A 25,332-nucleotide genomic window follows, 5' to 3' on the forward strand; every position below is an offset into this window, starting at 1 on the left:
GAGAAATAGTCAAATTAGGCAAAGGCCAACAATAGAAAGGGCCCACAATTCTGCCTAAATCTAATTCTTTCTGCAGCTTAGACCTCACCAACTCTGGATACTTCCTTGCTGACCTCAGGTTATTAGCCCATCTTCGTAACCTCAGACCTTTGTAACACAACTTAAAACCTTCCATAAAATCCGTCAACAATATCTTAGCTTCCTCCAAACGGGGGTAAAACTGCAACCAGTAACCCACAACATCCAACTTAATAGGCGTAGGGCCCTTTACCTGCCAACTGCTGTATATGTCCCCTTCCCCTTTCAACTCCTCCACCCTGCGTCGCCTGCCAACCCCAATGGAGCCCTCCAGAGCATTGATAGGCAGGGTGTCTGCCTCCAGAATTGGAGCAGTTGTGATGAAACTTGCACTGCTGTCAGGCACACACTCCACTATTGAACGACCAACATGCCCCGTTGTGCGGGAACTGCCCTCGTTGTGGAAAACCCACCCCAAATTGGGTGGGACGCTCCTGAAAGGGCTTGTAATGCACATATAAGACACTCGCCGTATGCGTCATAGGCGCATTCCTTGCCATTCTCAACCATTGCATCCAAAGCTCATTATCAATTTCACCCCACACTTTGTCTGAATAAATAGCTTTCCGTGTTCTAAACTCCTCATCATATCTAAACCAGCCAAAGCCACCATAAGCCATCTGAGCGCACCGCACAATATCCATATAATTAAATAATGCCACACAACTATCCGGATAACGTTCATAGTACACACTGGCGTACATCAAAAAAGCCAAAGTCCAATTCTCTATCGTCGTGGTAACTCTAGGTCTACGAGCTAGTTCCCACTCCTCTTCCTTTGAACCCTCCTTTGCCTGCACCTCCCTATGCAACAACTTAAAAACATCGATAAATTCACCCTTCCATATCTTCTCTTTCAAACTCCGAGTGAGATGCGCCCCCAAAGGCATCGACACTCGCATGTAAGGCAACTTCTTAGATTTAATCCCAGTCCCGGACCCCTCACCCGTTGCAACACCTATAGCAACCTGACCATTACTTCACCTGAGCCACCTCTGACTTACCTGTCACCACCTCTGAAACAATACCCTGAGTCACCTCTGACTTACCTGCCACAAACTCCGCATCAATACCCACCTGAATGGAAACATCAACACTTCCCTTCCCATGACCAACAACCGAATGACTGCCCATCTCCTTGCCAGAACTTTTCCTGCATCACCCAGCCCCACTTTGTAGCCCCAACCCTAATTGGTTCCAATCCATAATCCTCACCTCTAGGCAAGTTTCCAGCCACCAACTTTTGATGACGTCCCACAAGACGAGCGCCTTGGACCGCTCTCTTGTTCATTTTAGGCATCTCCACTGGACCACCCGTCTGCACTGCCACTTCATGCACTTCCTCTTCCTCCTCATAATCCAACAGCTCCTCCTCGACGTGCTCCAAATTCAAACCAGCGCCCTGGTTAGTAGATGGCAGCACACCAGTCCCAGGACAAGTAACCTGGCCCCCAACTCCATGACCAGCTGCGTCCCTCGATGTCAGGTGAACTGCTCTGGGTTTCGCCCTCCCTTCTATCCGGTGTCCAAAGGGTGCTCCAACCCTCACTGGCAAACGCTTGCCACCAGTCGGCCGCCCAAGCCGCTGTGTCGCCATGTAATCCTCATGCCCACCCAAAACATGAGGACTGTCACACCCAGACTGGTACGCACCATGACCTGGCTGCCAAAAATCAAGCCTCACCTGTGCCATGCCTGCCTTACCATCACCACTAGCTTCCCCACAAATAGTGCCCCTGAGCACTACACCACTACTATCCACGAATTCTACCTGTTCCCCAGCCTTAAAGACTGTCTGGTTATCAACTTCCCATTCCTGTACTTTATGGAGCATGGGACTAACAACTCTCGGTACCCAAGGAATAATCCTACCTTCTCTAGAAATAAATAAACTTGCTGGAAGAACCCCCCCCCCCACAAACCTCACTCGATTGGGTGCCCTGTTCCTCCCCTTCATCCTCAGAATCAATGGCCACCATGTCCTTATTAAAATCGGAGGGCGCCACCATCCTGCGCGCTCCTCCTAATGGCCTTTCTACTAATGTGACTACCACCAAGTCCTCACCAAAATCGGAGGGCGCCGCCATCTTGCGCGCTCCACCTAATGGCCTTTCTTCAAATGAATACTCCAATCGCGCCCCACTACTTTCTAAAGCGGATGGGGCTTGCCGATTATCTCGTTTGGACGTGCGCTTAACTGTCAGCGCATGCAGCCCAAACCCGTCACCGCACCCTGATGGCCAGCCCCCCTGCCTCCAATGACAACGCGCTGACGAAAAGCGGCACCGGAGCGCCTTGCAAACCTGACGCCGCCCTGCTGCACATTCCTCAACACCAGTAAGTCAATAACATCCTCCGCTGAACCCTCCAACCCGCGTTCTGGCGAAAGCGTGACCAGAAACGCTTAGACCTAAACATCTTAGGTGCCTGCTCGGGTGACGCGCATGCCATAATTGCTGCCATCACGCCCTCAGAGGATAGTCTCTTAGGCCTATGAAGCCCCAACCATACCTGCTCTAACAGGCCCTCTTTCAGTAAATCCTCCCTCCCTTCGTCTTGCAAAACTTTCAACACCTGCACAACTTTGTTAGGCTCCATAACCCACTTATTATGAATACGCCAAACAAATTCAAACCAAACTCGCTAATAGAACCTGCCTGCCCAAATGACAGCACTGCCTACTGGGTGTGAGAAACAGACAAAGAGGCCGCCCACTCCCTGACTTATATACCCACCCCTAAACACCCGCCCTATCCAGGAACCCAACCAATCCCCAATGCCCTCTGTGGACTCTCCCACTATCGCCCAATAAGCTGGGGGGGGGGGGAGACCGGGCAAGCCCTTTGCTCCCCCCAAGCCCCAATTTCTTTAGAACAGAACTAGATATATTTCTGCTTACCCATTTCTCACATTTTACTCTATTATGCTATTGATTAATTGACTGACTCCTTACCATTTAAATGGCTTGCTTTATTGATTTAGGGCCTGATTTAGAATTTAGCGAGGGGGTTTACTCGTCACAAACATGACAATCATAATTCGGCCGATGGGATATCCGTCACGTTTGTGACGCAGTAACCCCTCCACCAAACTCTAAATGAGGCCTTAATCCTTTACAAACCTCAAGGTTTGCATTACATTTTTTAAGGTTGTTGAATATTGAATTTAATTGTTGAGCCCGTCTAGTTGAGGAGCAACGGGATCCCTAGGGGATTAACACTGCTCCATGCCCGTCAGCGATGCTTTAAATAGGCACATAAGGGAAAAAGGACCATTGGGCACGCTTTATTTTACTTCAGCTGATGAGCCCTTAAGCTGATGTATGAAGGCAGGCACTGTGGGCGCAGCCCCCAACCCCCACAGCTCCTCAGAGGTCCCCGGTTTCAGTGTCTCTAGGGCTGGAATTATCAGGACCCGATAATTTCTCTGAGGCAAGGGAATACTTGTAGTTGCCCGGAGCGGTATCCCCCTCGAAATACCTTTCCAGGCAACTCTGAGGGCCAAGGTTCCTTATGCAGTGGAAACAATTCTATGAGTATAGCCAAGACCTAAAAACGAGTGAGTAGGGACGGTTTTCCAGGATGGGAGTCAAAGGCAAGACCACCACAGGCTGAGGCCGAAGCGACCTTGTGAGGTGTCAGCGGGGGGACATTCATATTGGGAGTTGGCTTTCATTGTCAGACACAGGGGTGCTGTGCGTTTATCAGAGCCCCGGGATGGAGCAGTGTGGTATTCGGTGCTTGCGTGCATACATAGTAGGTAAAGTAGTCAAACGGTATCAGCATTGGTCTATTTAAAAGTATGATGAAGTGAGTGCTACTTCAGGGAATCTCTGGCCCTGAAATTCTGCTTATTCGCGGTACACTTTTTTATTGAAATTATGGGAAACAGATGCACGACAGAAACTTAGTATTGTTAGTTTGAGAAAGAGGCAGAGGGCGATAGGAGTCTCGAACCTTCCAGTTAAATCGGTGGCCTTGGGAACGTCTCTAAGGGCACAGGGGCAAGTTGCCTGAGAACAGTCGCTCAGGGAAGCTCGTTCGAGCTGTAGCACGTGACCCTGTGTCCCTGCCGACCACCGAGTCCACCTCCTTGTGCATCCCTGCCCTGTGGTGGCTGCGCGGCCGCGCCCTCCCCTCGCCTCCCCCCACCGGGGCTGGTCTCCGCGACGCGCCTCGCGCGCAATAATGGAGCCGCCGCGTAGGTGGCCGGATAAAAGGCTCCCGGATCCCCGAGACCCAGGGGGACTGCAGACGAGCAGCAGCAGCAGGCACGGCGGAGGCCACGCCAGGAGGAGGGGAGAGGGGCAGGAGGAGGCAGCAGCCGACAACTCAGGGATGCTAGAGACCGCAACAACAGGTAGGGCAGAGGGACCCCAGAGTGCTTGGTACATACACTGCGGGGCCGCCACCCCCAAAATGGTCTCCGTTCCTCAAACCTCTACAATCACAAGTAAAACAACCTTTGAGTGGTGATGAGAGCCATCGAATGAAAGCCGGAGTGGGGGGTGGGGGGAGTATGGAATGGGAGTCTGCCAGTAAGGTGCATTGGCGCGCATTGTTTATATATAGTTCAATAGGATTATAGTAGTGCAACTTTTGATCCTCCCTATACCATTATGACCCTTTTCCCAGTGTGCTGTGTTACCCATAATTAGCGAGGTGGCCAGCGTTGTATTTCGGCCTATAAACTGTCTTCCAGTGACACAATCTTAAAAACTCTGAGTGACCCCTGGGTACGTGATAGGACCAGTGTGTCTCTGATGAAGTTAAATAAGGGCAAAGACTCCATGAATTTCAGTTATAGCTCTGCCCAGTGCTTGAAATGGAAAAATAAAAGTGCAGGTACTCTGTATCAGAGTATCTGCTTGTTTCTGAGAAGTGCTGGTACTCTCCAATGAAAAGTATTACGTTTTTCTTGAGAAGTGCAGGTACACTCCCTCTCAAAATTAAAAAGTGCCGGTACTCGGTACCGGACAGTACCAGCCCATTTAAAGCATTGGCTCTGCCCTATCATGAGAGTTTTTGCTCAATCTCCAGAATGTGTCGTAGTTTGTGGTACCGATTCAGCACACAACATTTTTCAGATCACCGACCTTAAAATTTAAGAAGCTTTGGCTAATCTGGAAAAACTGGATAAGACACTGCTCTGGAATCTTCTGATAGTTACCACAAAATAATTCTCTTCTGGAGAAAAATAACAACCTGACATGCCTAACACATCCAACACACAATAAGGGGTAACATCACCAGTTTACAGGAGAAATCTTTAAACAACAATTCTTCATTGCGAGGCCAACTCGCAAACATCTGCAGTATCTCGTTCGCATCCTAAATGTATCGTAAGGGAGCTGAGGTGGAGTCTGCATTTTTACCTCTTTCCTGTGTACACCAAATGGCGTTCTCCCTCTGGGTTTCAAACTACATACTTGTGACCTGCTGAACTTGATGATCTGTACAAATTTATGGTCCTTTATGCCTTACCTTCTCTTTTAGGTCCAAGAGGAAATCTAAAACATGCCCTTCAGCTGTAGAAGCAGGATGTAGGTCCTTTTCCAGGAAAACAGCTTGACCACCTACTTCATGCAGTCATAGCTTGTGTGTGTGCCTTGGGCCCAAAACTCCTTAATGAGTGATGCAGGTCCTCGTAATCTTAATGATTAGCAGAAACACATAATTCACCAGGAGTCTCCAGTTTTAAAGATAAACCTGTGCTGCCAGAGCCCCAGAATCAGCCCTCCTACTGAAATACCTCCCAGTTGGAAGTTAGTCCCGGAAGGAAACAAGTCCAACTGGCATATACCCCTTCACACCTGCTGCCACTAAGCCATTGACAGTTTCATCTTTTAATCGCTCAAATCCATCCAGTAGCACAGCTGGTCTGCCTTTTTATTGTACATACTCAGCAGGTTCTCCACCTTTGCATAAATCTGGTCTAGGAAAAAATGTTAGAACTCCTTCACAAAATCTATCAGTATTTTCAGCCTTGTACCTCCTAGGTGGTTGATATATCATACAGCTGAAACGTCCATCCTTAGAAGGATACAGCATTGGGCCTCGTGTTTGGCGAAGGTCCTTATCACAAAAGAACCCGCCATTGGCTCTAGGTAATTTACACGTAGTGTCAGTTCATGATTTGACCACTGAACTCCTGTTGGCTCATCCCCACTGTGTGCCTTCCATTCCAAATGGCTAGAGTCCACATTTTTCACCATGTCCTTCCTTCCTTCTGCCAAAAATGACTTGCCCATTCCAGACCTCCATGTCACTGATCCACCAATGCATTACCACCTTGGCCTCTCCTGCTCAAGGCACTCTCTCAGCGTACAGTGAATGCTTCCATAAATGGAGTATCTTCATTCGATGCAGGGACTGATGACGAAGGGGCTCGGAAATGCTGCCTGAATTGATGCCCAGAGTTTGTGCCTGCAATCCTGGTCATATCCCACAGCACAATCATAATTTAAGACAGGCATAAATTACCAAATTCCTCATTTAACAAGAATATCCTTATTATGGCATCCCTTTCCCAACACACACTTTTCACATTATGCATTCCTCTTAGCCGTAATGAGCGAAAGCTGATTTTGCCCCAGTCTTGCTGAGTATCCTGTGATGTACTATCCTTTGAATCCACTAAGACATAGTCAGTTTTTTTGTCTTTGTTGATCTATAAGATAATTTGGTTTCCACACTTGGAAGTTTTTAGTAAATTCTTCTAGCTATTTCGTTCCTTGATGACCCTTGAATCTCAATAAGCCTTGTTAGATTTCTCTCAACAGTGCAGCTGTCTGCCTGACTTGTTACCAATTCTATAAAATATACATATATTGGGCTTTGGTTCCTCTTAGAGTATTTCTCTCACCTCGTGCTATTAGCACATTCTACCTTCTATGGTGTGCTAGCATTGCAATGTACAAGAGACCATTCTACATTACGGCAGTGCACTGAATTGGCACAAATTACATTCTTTCTTAAAAATGGCTTTGTATGCAGAAATCCCCTTTTTTGTTTTCCACTGCTGCAGTTTTTTAGATCTATCCTACAGGGCTGTTTATTGCCAATAGACCTATTCTATCCAATATATAATTTGAGAGGGCTATGGCGTGTGCCTTTTACTGTTGATTCAGTTGATTTGTTGTCTATCTCAGTTCCCTGCTGCAGGTTTAATGGCTTTATATTTTATTGTGTTTGTCCAGATAAAGGAGCATTTCAATCACTTCGACTTTGATTGGATGAATTGTATCCATCCACTGCTGTCGTTACCTTGTTTTGCAAGGGACGAAATATTTTTTTCTTTCCTTCTCTGTCCTTGTTCTCCCTGCTTTCTTCCTCTGCTCCTTTCTTGCCTGGCTCTTTATTCAAAATCTTGCTCCCCTGACATCTGCTTGCACCCACCATGCTCCATCTGGCGCCGGCCACTTAAATAAACCATTCCAAGATGCCTTCCCTGTGTGCACATGCATGCTCATGTGCCCTTTTTGTCCACCGCCTTGGAATTCTTTTTCATAAGCTTTATAAAAAACTGTTCTAAGATGACCACTCTTGCACAGTGGCCGTCTCGGAATATTTTTTTCACAAAGCACAAGAAAAATCATTCTATTATGGCACCATGCATGCACACAAATGACAGCCATCTCGGGAAAAATAGTGTTTGCAAACTAAAAGGGCTGCGGCACGATATCACAGGTATGATTTATTGATTTTGCTGACATGAAAGCCAGATCTCTGGGCTACCTCCCACTGAATGAGAAGTCTAGGTATCTGTTTTTATCCACCTATTCAAGCTGCTACTTTCATGTTAAAGGTGTTCCCGACTTTTCTTTTCTTAGCAAAGACCAGACCACATATGGAATGGGGCTTTGCCAACATTTGACCTTAAGAGGGTTTAGAAACTAGAAGGGGTAAAATAAACCATGCACATAGGGAAATAGGGTGCTGTAGTTCCCTCCGACTAAGTTACACTAATCCACCAGGTTCAGACATTGAAAACCAAACTGTGGTAACCAGATATTTGGTCTCGGAATATGTCACTTTTAAAAAGTTTATATTTTGTAGGGTTTGGTGAATGGAACAGCTTGAAGTATAGAAGTGAACGTGGGTTTGTATTTATAAGCACAAGCACTGTGCAGCATTATTGATGCACTATGTTCCATCCTGCCCCAACCAAACATTCAGAAGCAACAGCGTACATTTTAGGTTGAGCATGCAAGCGCTCTGATTTGTTGTAATATATCTGTGGGCTTTTAACCACATCCATCGCACGCCCATCACTGTCACTTGTTTGTGGGCTTGCCTTTCAAAAATCCTTTGTTATCATTGTTATCAGGTGCTTTACGTTTGTCCCTCCTTGAGGCAGTTTTGTTACCGCCTTGGCCATCGACCCTGTTACATGGATAATTGCATGTTTGTCAATATGTTTGACTGCGAGCTAATTTCTTTTTCCTTTTGTGTCTCTCCTTCGCGCTCATGCTCATAGGGGCCATAGCACTTTGAATCCTTGTGCTTATGCCAACTGTTTTAATTTTAATTTTCAATTTATGTGGCAAGAAAAGTCCAGTTAGGAATTTACAACGCTAATCGCTTTAACTCGAGCAAACCCAAGACCCATTGCATTACAAATGCAATCCGTTCCAAATGATTGCCAGCATATACATTTCTGTACATAAAAGCATAAATGTAACTGATTCCCAGGAAAACATACAGAATACAGGAGAGTCTAAATACTCCCAACTTACATCCACAAAGTAGCAGCAAGAATCGCACATGGAACACAGCACACATGGCATATGCATAAACAATATCTACCACTGCCAGCAGATGGAGAGCATGAAACAAAACACACAGGGAGACAGCATGCCATCCATATTCATGGCGAAAATTAAAACAAAACAAAAAGTGCAGGATGAATGGGAAGCAATAGAGTCCTAAATTATAAACTAAACAAGCATTCGTAAAACCAGTTGCCCCCACACTCTTGAAGACAATGGCCCAGATTTATGTCAAAGTGGTGCAGCGCGCTGCTGCTCCAAAAATAGCAGCGCCACGCTGTGCCACTTTTGAAACGTAGGAGTGCACCATATTTACAGGAATTCAGCACACTCCTGTGTTTCTTTCCAGGTTCACCTTCCTGCACTTAAACAATCATTCATCACCTTTTGCTCCTTCTGTGTGTCCTGCAGCACACATCGAAAAAGCAAAAAACAAGGAGGAATAAAAGTAATCCTTTTCGTTGTGCCATGCTAACGCCAGTTAGTTTTTGGCTCTGCTTCAGATTTACGCCTTCTTGTAAATCTGGTGAAGCGTCCAAAGCAAAGAGTGTTGCTGTGGAACGCCCACAGCAACACCCATTGCACTCCCCTCTGACACAGAAGGCTGCTTTGGTGGCGGGGGGGCATATTTACTAGGAAGCGTTAATCCATGAAAAGGGGCTTAACGCCTCCATGTAAAGATGGTGCCATGAATATCCGGTGGGCTAATGCCTCGCAAATCTGGCTTAGTGCTTTGTAATTGCCCTTGTGACCTTAAGTTATATGGTAGCTTGCTATAGGAGAGACACATGCTGACTGCCCACAAACTGGTTCCAGAAGGGGCACAGGAGTGTTGGATGGACCTTGAATTAAGGCTAATTGAAACATTCAACAGTGAGAGGTTACCATTGTTGGTTGGTAGGTTCGCTGGTAAAGAATTTACAAAATGTTGGAAAAAAGGAAGGGGGTCTCACCACGAGCACTAATGACTAAAATTTATATTTTCTAGGCTGCCAAAATGATGAGCGCAAAGCCAAGACTCGTTGTTCCTTATGGACTGAAGACTCTATTGGAGGGACTCAGTCGAGCCGTCCTGAGAATACAGCCAAATAGCATCGCCCAGTTTGCATCTACATATTTTACGGAGTTACTCCATTACAGAGAGTGTAGGTTTAAAGTTTACATTCATAATCCAGCTTTTACATAACAAAACACGTGCATTTGTAAAGAGTAAGTTCATACCTTAGGGCATTGTACAGCTGACTAATTGGCGTTTATTGTTGCCCAGCTGAATGGGTACTCAGTTTAACGGCCCCGGAATTAAAAGTAGACACGCAGCGATTTTTATCTGTAGCCAAACATATTCTGTTTGCACTTTTGTTCATGCATCTCTCAGTTCATGTGCACACTGAACACTCTTGTCACTCAAGACCAATTATGTCCTTCCCATCTAACACTACAGCGGCTCCCCCGAAGGTTAAACTATTTGCTCAGCAGCTTTTGGTCTTTCCTCCAGCCACTCAACAAATGTATTGGTTATACAAAAAAAAGTCTCGAAATAATTTGGTAAAACCAATGACTAGCTACCAGGATTTGGGAGTCATTTGTAGGTTTTGCCAAAGCTACCTTCAGATCCGTTTCACTGGGTGGCTAAAAATGAACAAAAACGCTTGTGTCATTTTGTAGTCGTGAGTCTACACAGTGACACAGCTGTCTGTGTCAAAAGCTTATTTAAAAAAATTCTTGAGCCACGCTGCAGAACACTAGGGATGCTTTGCAGTGTGTCTAAAACCCAGTGGCAAACCCCAGTAGGTCCCAATGCAGAGACCTACTGGTTTTGCCAATGCTTGTTGTATTCTTCTGCTCGAGACTACCAGGTTTCTTGCACAGAACATTCTAAACTAGGTCAGAGGAGTCCCCAAAGTGACTAGCCTATTAAAAAATAACCCAAAATAGAAACTTTAGCTCAGTAGCCGTAGAAGAACCGGTAATCTAATTGATTATTAATGGCCTAAATGATTATGAATATTCGGGGCCTGATGCACAAAGCAATTTTGCGGTCCCAAACTGCGAAAATCACCTTTTGCGACCACAAAATGGCTTTGTACCATGTACCATCCCTATTTTGCGAGACAGTAACCTGTTACCGACTCGCAAAATAGGGATTGCGACTCGCTATTAGGAAGGGGTGTGCCAAGGGCATCCCTTCCTAATAACAACTCACCGGGGGATGTAGGTTGTTTCACGATGAGGAATGTGGTCGCAAAACAATCGCTGTTACCACCAATTTCAAATTGGTGGTAACCCATTAGCAAAAGGGAAAGGGTCCTGAAAGGGACCCCTTCTTTTTTGTGAACTGTGCAAACTTTTTGTCAGAGCAAACATTGGTCCCATGGACCCCACCTACTCTGGAAAAATGAAAAGGAAACTTTTTATTTTTGTTTTTTTAAATGCATTCCGTTTTTCTTCAAGCCACGGGCCTTGTAAATGAGGCTTTAGGAGTGCACTTCAAATGTGTGAAACAATGCTAAAACAATTTACGTATATATGCTGTCTGGTTGCTAAAAGCTCACCTTTGTCCTACTAGATCTTTGTCTCTGAGTTTGTTAGGTGATGCACGGACTGCCTAAATCTAGATTTGTTTTGGATGGAGGGGGACACTTTGAGTAGCATAGTACACGTTTAGGGTCCCAGGACCGCCAGGTTTGCAGTGGCGGTGGGACGGTCCGAGTGCCATATTACAACTGCAGCAGTAGTGCCGCAGTTGGACCACCAGCACCGTCAGATTACGATTTTACGATGACCTGGTGGTGATGGTGGTCCTAATCCGCCAGGGCAGCACTGCAAGCAGCGCTGCACTGGGGAATACAACCCCCACCCCTGCCAGCAATTTCATGGGTGTAACACTGCCATGAAGAGCCTGGCGGCGATGGGGTGCATGGGCAGTGCAGGGCCCCCTTTGACCAGCACCGTCACAATGTTCACTGCCTGCTTTGCAGAAAGTGAACATTGTGACGGGTGCTGGTGCACCCTACGTACTACAGCATTGCCGCTGGCTCTATTACGAGCCGTAGACCATGCTGTAGGCCGTTGCCCGCTGGGCCAGCGGGCAGACACTGAGGTTCCGCCTGCTGATCCAGCAGGGAGGCTGCCACACTGGCGGCGACCTACCTGTTGGGACTTGGGTGGAGGGCTTTTCCATCCGCCGAAGTCATAGTAAGGCCCTTAGTGTGTCCGTAGACCTCGGCCCTTCTAAAAATGCCCATATTGGGTAGGATTAGTCCCGGAAACCTTTATAGTGTTTTGGTTAGGGCAACCCCAGGGTCATTTCCATCCTCAAGCTCATGCTAGGCATAAATGTTGCATCTCCAGACACCTGCTTCAGAGTACTTCTGGACCTGTGGGAGATCTGTAGAGGATTGAATCTGCTGTCTCTGACCTGAGAAGAGTTTAGAAGACTGGACCTGTTCTCCCTCTTGTGCCCATGGTGAACTAGTTTGCTCCAAGGGTCATAAAGCTACAGGGACCCAGCAAGGGCCAAGAGGCCTTTTCCTGCTATTGACAAGTGGTAACCAGACTTGTACCTGGATTGAATCCTCTTCTTGCAAACATTTAGGGCAAAGGAATATGGATGGAATGATTAACTGGAAAAACATCCAGTATTTATGTCATAGAAATGCTGAATCTGGCTGTAGTTTTTTTTTTCACTGCCATGCCATATTTTCTACCTGTAGACAGCTTCCAATTTCTCAGAAAAGGTACAGGGTTTTAGCTTAATGAAGGTTTTGAAGTTGGGCAGACTTCAAAAACAGGCCTTTGAAATGCACAAAGGTCCTGCCATGGCTCCAGACTCACTACAGCGGGTTATGCAGCCCTTTGTGTGGGGACAGGACACAGCCTATACAGGTGTAAGTGAGGCTGTGCCCAGCTCATCCCTCCCATACTCCGAGAATGGCCCATCAAGTCACACCTGAGCTCCTTTTGTGTGTGGTTGAGAATACACAAAGCCCAGCTGTCACCCACCCCAGACAGGTGATCAGAGATGGGCAGCAGGCACCAAATGGCTAATGAAAAAGCCAACTTTCTAAAAGTGGCAGTTTCAGAATTGCAATTTCAAATCCAACTTCACCATAAGTTGTGATTTTAAAATGTGATTCCAGACAAACCAAACTCGAAAAGTTTTTGTCTTCCAGATTGTGAATTACATTTCTACAATGTAAAAAAGGTAATACCAATGTTATCCTATAGGAGCGATAGTCTTTGCTCTAGTGAAAAACGACTTTGGGAGTTTTCACTACCAGGACATGTAAAAGTTAAAAATAAATGCCCTGCCTTTTACATACATGGCACCCTGACCTCTGGGTTGTCCAGAGCCTACCTTAGGGGTGACGTGTATAACAAGGGAAGGTTTGAGATCATAATGAATACCTAAGAAATGAGCTCCTGTGGCCACCTGACCGAATTCCCCCGTCCATCCGCCTCATAATCTGTCCCACAGCTAGGCATGACATCCCTATGTGTCGGCTGACACTGGGGACACCAAGGTGTGGAAACACTCTGCTGGACTAGAGTCCGGCGGCTGCACAACGTGATGAGGCCTGCTGCAGCACTGAAGCGGGGGCCTAGTCTGATTGACCGGGGCTGACACATCTGTCTCCTGCTCTACGGCGGAGCGCTGCTCAGCTCAGCCATGCTCGTGGTGTGCGAGGGGACCCCCTGACTGGGGTGCTGCCGGCCGAAACCCCCACTTGCCCAGTGGCATACCTAGTGCAGACGGTGGTGAGAACTTACAGGGAACTGCAGAGCCAGAGGAAGATATCCCCCCCCACCCCCCCCCCCCAAGATCACTTCCAGCATTTCTCAAGCCTGCCACAATGCCACACACTGAGTACTCAACCAGCACGGAAAACAAGCTTCAATACCAACAGCACACCCGGGAGACCGTCATTGAAAAGCCACTCAGCGGGTAGTACCTTCCTCTTCTCCCACTGTTGCCACGAGCAAACAAACTCTTATAAAAAAAGCAGCCATAACAGGAGGTAAAAGTTTGAAAGATGAGCACCAGACAAAATTAGACAGGTTCACTCACTCAAAGACAATGTGGGATACCCTGCGGCAACCGACAGGCATTCCATGGCTAACCTAGAGCACCTAGATGGCGATAATCTCACTCTAAAAGACATACTTGCAGCTGTACAAAGTGTCTGTGGCTCTCTCTAAATGAAAACCGACACGTTGCGACAGAAGTAACACTCATTAGAGCAGACATTCGTAATCTGGGGTACAGAGTGAAGGAGACAGAGTCTACCTTGAAGACATTGAAGGAAGAATCTGGCACTCTCAAGAAGCAGGTTAGAGTGCTCAAAGTCACCACAGATGCTCTGGGGGAGAAGCTTGACGACCTAGAGGGGTGCTCTAGAAGGAACAACATCCACATTCTTTGCATTCCAGAAAAAACAGGGGCCGGCGGTTGATCTCTTCATAGAGTCCTGATCTTAAAGCAGCTACAGCCCCGTGGACTCTCTAAATATCTTTCCTTAGAATGAGCACATCACATATCAGACACCCCACTGAAACACATTGCCATAGCCCGGCCCATAATAGTGAGATTCTTCAACTTTAGAAACCACCACGTTGTTCTTCAAATGGGCCATAGTGCCCCGCATTCAGAATGCATCTGTCACTTTCTTTCCGGATTTCACCCTGCTCATAAAAAGAATAAGACACACTTTTCTCGAGGTCAATAATGCTGTTTCCCGCACAACTCCGAGTAGCGTCCAGTGGCAGAACACACTTTTCCACTCCAGAAGCAGTCTGGGACTGGCAGGAAGGATGTCAGAAAGTTGGTGACACAAAACATCGTGCCCGACTTAAGAAATCCTGAGTGGAGGGCCCTGCACCGGACTGCCGTAGGACTCCAGAGAACCAAACGCAAGATAACAAAGCTTCACCAAGCCCTGACAACAGCTTTCCCTACCAGGAACAAACCCAGACAATAAAGAATGACAGGTTTGAACCCGCAGACTGAAAATCCATGCAGGTTGTAGCTCCAATGGCACACCAGCCTGAAACAGGCCAGACTAACCTGATTGACTGCTTCACTCAACATATTGTACAAATTAACTTGGTAAAATCACTCTTGTTTTGGGTGTCGGATTAGGGCCCTTGGGTGCTGTCACGCTTCTTTATTTAATGTTTTGTTTGGGCGATATGCGCTCTGCACAGTTGGGGAGGCGGGTAGTTTTAAATCCATGATTCAGGGATGCAGGACGTTTATTATGGACCGTTATTTGTGTTGTACTACAATTGTTTCCAAAGCAGGACATATTCCGCTTCGAGTCAACACACAGGCAGTTTTTCCATCACAGTCAAGTGGGCCCCTCCTGTAGGCAGTCACACGTCATCCCCTCCTTGCGTAGCACGGAAGGACCACATCACTGTATGCCTGCCCGAGGAAAAGCAGCAACACTAAGCCATCTCTCCTGGAACGTGAATGGTCTAGGAGATAAAATCAAATGCGGTATGACTGTCCAAAACATTAAGAGAATCTCCTCAGACCTGGTCCTCCTACAGGAGACATACCTCCTGGCCAAACTCTCAATGGGGGTACAAAATGATTGCACTCACAGGGTTTACCACAACCTCCAGAAGAGTGGGCATCTTGGTGAGAAAATCCTTCCTTTTGTCTTCCCAAAATATAGAACTAGACAAGCAGGGATGCTATCTGGCTCTCCCGGGTTGCTGGGAGGAGATATCCATCAACATACTCTCAATATATATTCCACCTCGACTGCATGACTCTACACTCCCAGCTTTGATCTCCCTATTATACAGACTCCGACAAGGAGAGCTGATTATTGGGGGAGACTTTAACGTGACCCTAAATGGCATTGCCACCCCCCTCAAACAAACCTACCCATCCCACAGGCCTTTTGTCAAATTCCTCTCAGCCCACGGGATCCAAGACGTGTGGCATGCCCTCAACCTGACTTTATGCAACTATACCTTCCATTCGGGTATATACAGTAGTCTCTCCTGTATTGACTACTTCATTATCCCTACCCAACAACTCTCACACATCTGTCCAGGTGCATTTCAGACCATTCCCCTGTGAGGATGGTCTATGGATCGGGCAAGAACAACAGCTTGAGCGCCTTACATTGAACCCCTGGTACCTTAAGATACCAACGGTCTTGGACGCCATGATAGATGCTATAGAGCAGTATTTTAAGGAAAATGCTTCCTCAGTAGACTCTGCGCTAACACTATGGAAAGCCTACAAAGCGGTAGCCAAGGGGTTTGATTCTACCAGATAGTGGGGCAAAAGAAAGAAAAAAGGGTCAGGTTGGAGACACTCAAAAGGGAAATACAAACACTAGAGGCCACTGTACTAGAGAAGAAATATTCAGGCATCGCTCATTTCCTCGCCCTTAAGCATCAAGAATACCACGACGTAGCACAGGAGGCCGCCAAAGCCCATCATAGGGCAGTTCAGTATTGCCTTTATGAAACAGACAACAAAACCAGGAAGCTCCTTGCCTGGCTGGACAGGGGTGGAGGCTGTCCAAATTGAATCAGGGGAATCAGTCAGTGACGGAGCAGGAATTGCAGAGGCCTTTGCACAACATTATGCAGGACCCCCAGAAGACAGGGAATCCCTAGATCGAGAGATTACAGAAGAAGAAGATAGTTGGAGCAATCAAGGATTTGAGGTCAGACAAAGCATTAGGCCCCAATGGGATCCTAGCGGAGTTGTATTAACTAACAGTCGCAAGGTTGCACCCCACCTAAAACAGATGTACGTGGAAAGCCAACAATATGGTGTACTTGCTCTAGACCAGCATCTAGCCTCAATAGCCGTCATTCACAAGACAGGAAAGCCTAAAAACATCTGCAGTTCTTACCGACCCATCTCCCTCCTCAGTGTGGAAGTGAAAATACTAGCAAAGACATTGGCCATCCGAATTATCCCAATTCACAAACTAGTCCCCCAGACCAATCCATCTTCATTCCAGGCCACGATACTGCACTCAACCTTCGCAGACTGCATGGTGTCCTCAGCCATGTTTACACAATTTACGAAGATGCCGTAGTCATCTCACTTGGTGCCTGTATTGCCTTCAACACTGTGCAATGGCCATAGCTATTTGTGGTATTGAGACAAATAGGTTTCAGTCCACAATTCATAGCTTGGGTACGCCTCCTCTACTCATCTGCTTCAAATAGTGCTCAATGTACCAGATCCCGATCAATCACCCTTCAAAGGGGTACCAGACAGGGTTGTCCACTACACCCCCACTTCATATTTGCACTGGTTTGGAGACACTGGCATCCTGGGTTAGACTGGAACCTCTGATCTGGGGTCTCTGTTGGGAATCACAGTGGGAGGATAGACTATCACTCTATGCTGATGACTTACTATACATAGCAGACTCCTCCCCCCTACACTCAACTGAATATTACATCTAGTGACCCAATTCGGGGAATATTTTGGGTACACAATAAACCGGGCATAATCTACCATCTATGTCCTCAGGGGAAACATACCCCAACTGCCTCAAGATTGTGGGGCACAAATAGTGACTGACGGCTTCATGTACCTAAATATTCATAACTACCGGCCAGAAATGTTTTTATTCCCGTAACTTGCATCCTGTTTTGTCCCGATTTAAGCAAGACGTTCAACATTGTAGGACTCTCCCATTGTTGCTGCTGGGAAGAGCTGCGCTTTTCAAAATGGTGGCCCTCCCGCACTTCTTATATTTTCTGCAGAACACGTCCTACCCCGTCATCCCAAGCTACTTCCAAGCCATGGACAGTAAGCTTAGGACTCTACTAAGTGATGGAGGCTTGGTGAGGATAGCATTGACCAAACTGACTAGGGGTTGGTACAACAAGGGGATTTCCCTACCAGACATCTGCAAATACCACTGGGCGTCACAACTCACCACTATTAACTACTGGATGAACACTCCACTGGAACAGCCAGCTTACCGCATGGACAGACGTCAAATAAAACAGGGAAGCTGCCTGAGAGCTCTTTATGGGACCCGTAGACTGCAGCAGGTTTGTGGGCCCACAGCAGTGATGATTAATTCTGGCACACTGCCCTATACTAACTAGGGTGGGAAAAAAGATAACCCAGGCCACTCCTTTGGGACTCCATATGACTGGACACCCTGGGGGCTCTTCCCTGATTTGATAATTGGGACCTTTTTGGCATTTCAAAGTATGGGACCTATGGGCACAAGGTCAGGCCTTCGCCTTCCTGTCCCTACAGAAAGAATTTGCATTGGCTCTATCCGAATATTACTGCTTCCTCCAAATATAACATGCCTTTCAGTTTGCGCAAGGAGACAGATCTACCCAAAGCCTCCCCTCTTAGAGAGAAGAGTGCTTAAAGAGTATTTATACAAAAAAGCTATCTCCCTAGCCTATCAGAAACTGATGAATTAGCTCCCCAGACCTGTTAAAACACCTGAAGGCACAATGGGAAATGGATCTTGGTATTCTTAAAGATGGACGTCCCCACGGGAAGTGGGAATTAGGTCCAGATTTAGTTTAATTCAATTGGGAATTCTCCACTGTGTGTACCAAACATATACTATATGGTCAAGGCTAAGATGGGTAGGTCTCCTGATGGCTGCTGTCTCGGGGTTGCGGACTAGAGGGCACCTTCCTACACATAATATGGTTCTGGCCAGTTATACAGGCTTATTGGAACTCCATAGTGTTCTGTATGAATGGGGTATGTGGCATTGAGATTGTGACCTCAGCGAAATTATGCCTGCTAACATTTGGGACAACTTGGATCTCCACAGGACTGAGATGTTATGGATGACCCTTGGAATGATAGTCGCCAAAAGAAAACTATGTAAGACTTTGGTGTGCCCCACAACCACCCCTGTTGCAAGAATGGGAAAAAGACATGGATTGGGGCCCCAAGTGATCCTTGGGGAGGTGGCGCCAGACTCTGACCAAAAGAAGCATTATACAGATAACAGGCTTTTGTTTTAAGCAGAAGCATGTTATTGCATTTAAAAAAAGGTAACAGTACTTAACTGCAACGTTTAAATAGGCCTAGACATATTTAAACATTGCCAACTTTTTAAAATAATTGTGAAAAATTCTGAGGGGGGGGCTCAATGATTTTTATTTTCCAACTGGGCGGCGCGTCATTAAAAAGTTTGGAGACCACTGCTATAGAGGAAACATGTAACACTCCCTCATTTGTACCCAATGGCTATTCTGAGAAGCTCTCCCTTTGTTAGCCAGCTGGAGGTGTCAGGGGTAGGAAGTAGAAATGGTCTTCCACTTGTAAATTGTTGTCATACCTGCCACACCTTATGTATTCATGCTAAAGTTGTCACTAGATAAGATATGCATTGATGCATGCTGTGTACACTTGCCTTGATGTTAATAAAAAGAGTTTTAAAAAAAAGTTTAAAAAAAGGAAAATAAAAATGTTGCATACCACATTTGATAGGTGAAGGTTGAACATCCTATATGATTACATGGATGGTTGATAATTCCATAAGATGTTTTAGAAGCATTGTGAAGTTATTTGTATGTCTGTTTGTGGAGAGCATACATTAGCCCTCTAACTCCCTTTTCTCATTTTTTAGTGTGCTAGTTATACTAGTCCTGTATATGTAAGAGAAACATGCGATGTTATTCTTGCTACTGCCACCTGTCCTTTACTTATTCTTTGTTTGAGGGAAGGTTTCACTACAGCTGTTGATGTTGTGCTTTAGTTGTGTTGTAAAGCTCAGTATAAAACATTCAACTACATAAGACAAGACCATTTGCATTGTCAGTGCTTGTTTTAATGTAAGGTGTGAATGAGAGTGGACAATCATAAAATATGTGAGCAGAGTTTCACATATAGAATTTTTGTTTACTTTGTAAAATGTAAAAAAAATGATAAATGGCTTCATGACATGGAAAAAAGGGAAGGTTTGGACCTGGCAAAAGGGTTATTTGCCAAGTTGACATGGCAGTGCACAATTTCACACACAGGCTCAGCATGTGGCAAACCTTTCACATGGTTATAGGGATACTTAGGTGGGTGGCACAATCTGTGCAGCTGGCCCACAAGTAGCATTTAATTTACAGGCCCTTGGGCACATGTAGTGCACTTTACTAGGGAATTATAAGTAAATTAAATATGCTGTTTTGGGATAAGCCACTACTACTATGTTTAGGGGAAAGAGCACAAGCACGTTAGCACTGGTTAACAGTGGTAAAATGCACAGAGTCCTAATACCAGCAAAAAGAGGGTCAGAAAAATGGAGAAAGTAGACAAAATGTGCAAGGGGAAGACCACCCTAAGACTGTCAGCTCTAACACTGGGGATGACTTGAGGAATCAATGCTAAATGGCTGCAGTAGTCCACTGGTGACTGGGCACAGCCTTCTCTGCTGTTTGACAAAAGGGCCCCTTGATAGTATTCTTCCAAATAGGGAGAAGATGCTGCTTCCAAACTGTCATTTGAATCCAGTTTTTAGTTGGTACATTTTTCCTTGCTAATGTACTTGGGTGACTTCAGAGATAGACCTATTTTTGACGCAAATGCTGCAGTACCTGAAAGTTGTTTTCATACTGATACCACAAATCTGGAAGCTTCTTGAACAAACCTGTGTAAATGAAGTATTTAGGAGGTATATAATTATGAGCCCCTCCACTTTCCGTAGTTTTGAATGGCCTCATAAATATGGAGTAAGTCAGGGCAGCACAAATCACTGTGTTGCCGTACTCTGCATTAGGGAGATGTTAGAAATGGGCTATCTAGTTGGCAGAGGTATTCACCTTTATCCAAATAGGGATCACAATCCTAGTCAGGGTAAGTCACACACAATCCAAATTATCCTGTGCCCACCTCTGGTAGCTTGGCACTGAGCACCTAGGCTTAACTTAGAAGGCAATGTATAAAGTATTTGTGCAATAAACCATACAGTAACACAGTGCAAACACCACCAAAATACACCACACAGGTTTAGAAAAATATAAGATATTTCTCTGGTTAAATTAAGGTAAAAACGATAAAGATTCAATAAGCACAAGTTGAGATCACTTTTGCGAGTTTAAAAAAAGTCCTAAATCTTAGAAATCAAGTTGTCTCTTGTTTGCACAAAGTACCTGTTTTGCGTCAAAATTACAACTCACGGAGACCGCAGAGGAGGAGATCTGTGGAAAAATAAGGTGTGTGTAAGATTTTCCGACATGGCACAGATGATGCGTTGTTTCTTTCCATGCTGCAAGGGGCTTTGCGTCGATTTCTGGTGCGCAGTCTTGGTTCCTCTCTATGATGCTGAGATCTTTGGATGCCCAGGTACGATGCATGGAAATCCTTGGCATGTGGGATGAGGTCACAGGTGTGTCGATCTGGTTTCTGTCGCATGGCAGGAGCTGCGTTGATTCTTCACTCGGAAGTCGGGTTGTGTTGTTTCGGTTCGGCTGTATGGCGATTTTCTTGTTTCAATGTGGGCAGCGACTTTTTTGTTTTAAAGGGGCTGGGCGTCGTTTCCGGCAGGCTGTGAGTCGATTTTCAGTGCACAAGGAGTTTCTTGACGAGATGAAATCTTTTTGGCCCTGAGACTTCTTAAAACAGGAGGCAAGCTCATTCCAAGCCCTTGGAGAGCACTTCTCAGCAAAGTCAGAGGGCAGCAGGGCAACAGCAGGACAGCAGTCCTTCACAGCAAAGCAGTCCAGATGAGTCCTTTGGGCAACCAGGCAATTCATCTGACAGGTTGCAGGTTCAGGTCCAGAATCAGAAGTGTCTCGTTTGGTGGGATCAGAGAACCCAGTTTATATACCCAAAAATGCCTTTGAAGTGGGGGAGACTTCAAAGAGTGGTTTTGAAGTGCACAAGGTCCCTGTTCAGTACAAGTATGTCTGCCACTGTCCCAGTAGGGGGTTTGACAGCCCATTGTGTGAGGGCAGGCCACTAGCCTTTGAAATGTGTCAGGCCCTCCACCCTTCCAGCCCAGGAAGGACCCATTCAGTATGCAGATGAGTGCAGGTGTGACTGAGTATCCTGTGTTTGTGGTTGTCTGGGTGAAATTCACAAGAGAGCTGTCAACCAGCCCAGATGTGGATTGAAGACAGGCTGTAAGGCACAGATGGATTTTAAGTGCGGAGGGATGCTCAGTTTCTAAAAGTGGCATTTCTAAAATAGTAATTTAAAATTCAACCTCACCAATAAGCAGGATTTTGTATTACCATTCTTGCCATACTAAATATGACCTGGTTACCCCTTTCTGATCAGAATCTACCACTCAAACAGTATATGAGGGTAGCCCTATTGTTATCATATGAAAGGAGCAGGCCTGACAGAGGTGGAAAACGAATTTAGGAGATATAAAACACAAATGTACATGTCCTGTATTTTACCTACGTAGCACCCTTCCCTATGGGTTACCTAGGGCCTACCTTAGAGGTGACTTATATGTAGAAAAGGGGAGTATAAGGCTTGGCAAATAATTTTAAATGCCAAGTCGTAGGGGAAATGAATCTGCACACACAGGCCTTGCAATGGCAGGCCTGAGACATGGTTGAGGGGCTACATATGGGGGTGGCACAACCAGTGATGCAGGCCCACTAGTAGCATCCAATCTACAGGTCCTGGGCACAAATAGTGCACTTTACTAGGGACTTACAAGTAGATCAAATATGGAAATTGGGTATGAACCAATGTTACCATGTTTAAGGGAGAGATCATATGCACTTTAGCACTGGTTAGCAGTGGTAAAGTGTGCAGAGTCTTAAAACCAGCAAAGACAGTGTCAGAAAAGTGGAGGGAGGCAGGCAAAAAGGTGGGGGATGACCTCCGTAAGGCTGTCAGGTCTAACGTGTCCCCCCCCCCCCCCCCCCCCCCAGCTGACAGCAGGGAGAACTACCCATTCCCTTGGGAGCTCTCACCACTAAGGTGGAAGTATCTGGAAAGACCATCAGCATTGGCGTGGTCAGTCCCCGGGCGATGCTCCACCGTAAAGTCCATCCCCTGTAGGGAAAAGGACCACCTCAAGAATTTAGGATTTTCACCCCTCATCTGCATGAACCATCTGAGGGACCTGTGGTCTGTCTGAACCCAGAAGTGAGTCCCAAACAGGTAGGGTCTCAGCCTCTTCAGTGCCCAGATCACAGCAAATGCTTCTCTTTCTATGGCACTCCAACTCTGTTCCCGTGGTAATAGTCTTCTGCTAATAAAGAATACTGGTTGGTCTAGGTACTCCTCATTCAACTGTGCTGGAACCGTCTCTATGCCATGCTCTGAAGCGTCTGTTTGCACAAAGAACCCTTTGGAGTAGGCCTGGGCCCTGAGCACGGGTGCTGTGCACATGGCGTTCTTCAGTGAGTCAAAGGCTTTCTGACATGACTGTCCAATTCACCAACCTAGGTTGTTTCTTAGATGTGAGTTCTATTAAGGGGCCATAGTCCGTAACAAATCTGCGTTAGTACCTGGTGAGACCCAGGAAGGCCCTCATCTCAGTTTGGGTTCTAGGTGGTTGCCAGGCCTTGATTGTCTCAATCTTGGCTTGGAGGGTCTACACCTTGCCACCACCTACTAGGTGTCCCACCTACAGCACAGAACCCTGCCCAATCTGGCACTTACCGGCCTTGATGGTCAGGCCGGTCTGTTGCAGAGCCTGAACACCTCCTTGAGGTGGAGCAGGTGATCCTCCCAGCTGGAACTGTAGACGGTGATGTAATCTAGGTAGGCTTCGCAGAAGCATCCTTCCCAGCTAGGACCCTGTTAACCAACCGTTGGAAGGTAGCTGGGGCATTCTTCAACCCAAAAGGCATCACTCTGAACTGGTAATGTCTCTCAGCGGTGGAAAACGCAGATCTCTCTTTCGCCCCCTCAGTCAAGGCGATCAGAGGTACTAAGGAATTTGGCAGAGCCTGGCCTGTCTACAAGATCATCAGCTCGGGGGTTGGGGTGAGCGTATGTCTTCATGACAGAGTTGAGACCCCAGTAGTCCACGCACAACCTAAGTTCTGGCTTGGCACTGGCTGCGGCAGCCTTGGAAACCAGCACCACAGGGCTGGCCCAGGAACTGCTGTACTTCTCAGTCACCCCAAGAGCCAGCATCTTGGCAACTTCCTCCTTGATCCTGGCCTTCACCTTGTCTGACAACTTGTTAAATTTTGTCTTTTACAGGGGCACTGTCTCCCGTGTCAATGTCATGGACACACAGGTGTATGAGTCCAGGGGTGAGGGAAAACGGGGAGGAGTACTGTTCCAGTAACTGGTTAGCAGTCCCCTCTCTGATCCAAGGTCAGGGAGTCCGAGAGATTGACACCCTTCACTGACCCATCACCTTCCTTGGCAGAGAGGAGGTCGGGAGAGGTTCACTCTCTTCTTCCATACCCTCATCTGTGTCCAGAAGCATGCTGACCTCAGACCTCTCAAAATGAGGCTTCAGTCGGTTCTGATGGAGCACCCTTAGGGGTTTTCTAGGGGAGTTGAGGTCCACTAAGTAAGTGCCCTCCCCCTTACGCTCCTTGATTTCAAATGGGCCAGTCCAGCGGTCGAGAAGGGCCCTTGGCTCTACTGTTTCCATCACACATACTTTGTTGCTAGGTTGAAACTCTACCAGGGTAGCGTTCTGGTCATACCATTGTTTTATAACCTCTTGACTGGCCTCGAGGTTGCTCTTGGCCGTCTTCCAGAAGTACTGCATCTGGTTGTGGAGGGCCAGCATGTAACTGAACACATCCTGGGGGTGGGGGGTTTCCTGGGAGCCTTCTCCCACCCCTCTTTTACTATGCTTAGGGGTCCCCTGACAGGGTACCCATAGAGAAGTTCAAAGGGGCTGAACTACACCCGTTTCTGGGGCACTTCTTCACAAGCAAAGAAAAGCCATGGCAAGAGGACGTCCCACTAATGCCTCATGGCCTCAGGGAGGCCTGTGATCATGCTTTCAAGGTCTTGTTGAATTGCTCCCCAAGACAATTGGATTGAGGATGGTAAGGTGTGGTAAACCAGTAGGTCACCCCACAAGCATCCCACATTGACTTCATGTATGCAGACATGAAGTTTGTGCCTCTGTCAGACACAACCTCCTTAGGGATCCCACATGGTTAAATATCCCCATCAGAACTCTAGTCGCCACCGGTGCAGTCACTGTCCTCAGAGGGATTGCCTCTGAGTAGAGGGTGGCATGGTCCACCAAAACCAGGTTTATACTTGTTGCCTATGGCAGTCGTGGGGTCCAAGGGACCAATGACGTTGATGCCCACCTTTCAAAGGGGGTGCCAACGACAGGGAGTGGGATGAGTGGGGCCTTGAGCCTTTTCCCTTTCTTCCCACTAGCCTGGAAGGTTGGGCAGGACCTACAGAATGCATCTGAGGCCTCCCGCATTCGTGGCAAATAAAAGTGGGTGACAAGCCTGGAGAGCCTGGACCTCTCGGCCGCGTTAAACACCGTCTGCCCCCACACCCTACGCTCACACCTCACCAATGCTGGAATCCACGACAGAGCCCTGGACTGGGTCTTCTC

At 46.8% G+C, this 25,332-nt stretch overlaps 1 protein-coding gene across 4 annotated transcripts in view; it reads left to right on the forward strand.

Moving 5' to 3' along the window:
* Positions 1-2,234: 2,234 nt before the first annotated feature.
* Positions 2,235-25,332, forward strand: part of CABYR (calcium binding tyrosine phosphorylation regulated) — a 193,126-nt gene continuing 170,028 nt past the window's right edge. The window contains exons 1-2 of one of the 4 annotated variants that reach the window (XM_069220036.1): positions 2,235-2,415; positions 9,837-9,993. In XM_069220036.1, the coding sequence (XP_069076137.1) occupies positions 9,846-9,993 (148 nt within the window). In that variant the 5' untranslated portion in view covers positions 2,235-2,415; positions 9,837-9,845. Of the gene's footprint in view, positions 2,416-4,202; positions 4,438-9,836; positions 9,994-25,332 lie in introns of those variants that run through there. The other 3 variants (XM_069220035.1, XM_069220037.1, XM_069220034.1) reach the window with 3 other exon arrangements.

This window comes from Pleurodeles waltl, chromosome 2_2 (genome assembly GCF_031143425.1).
Source record: "Pleurodeles waltl isolate 20211129_DDA chromosome 2_2, aPleWal1.hap1.20221129, whole genome shotgun sequence".
Lineage (NCBI taxonomy): Eukaryota > Metazoa > Chordata > Amphibia > Caudata > Salamandridae > Pleurodeles > Pleurodeles waltl.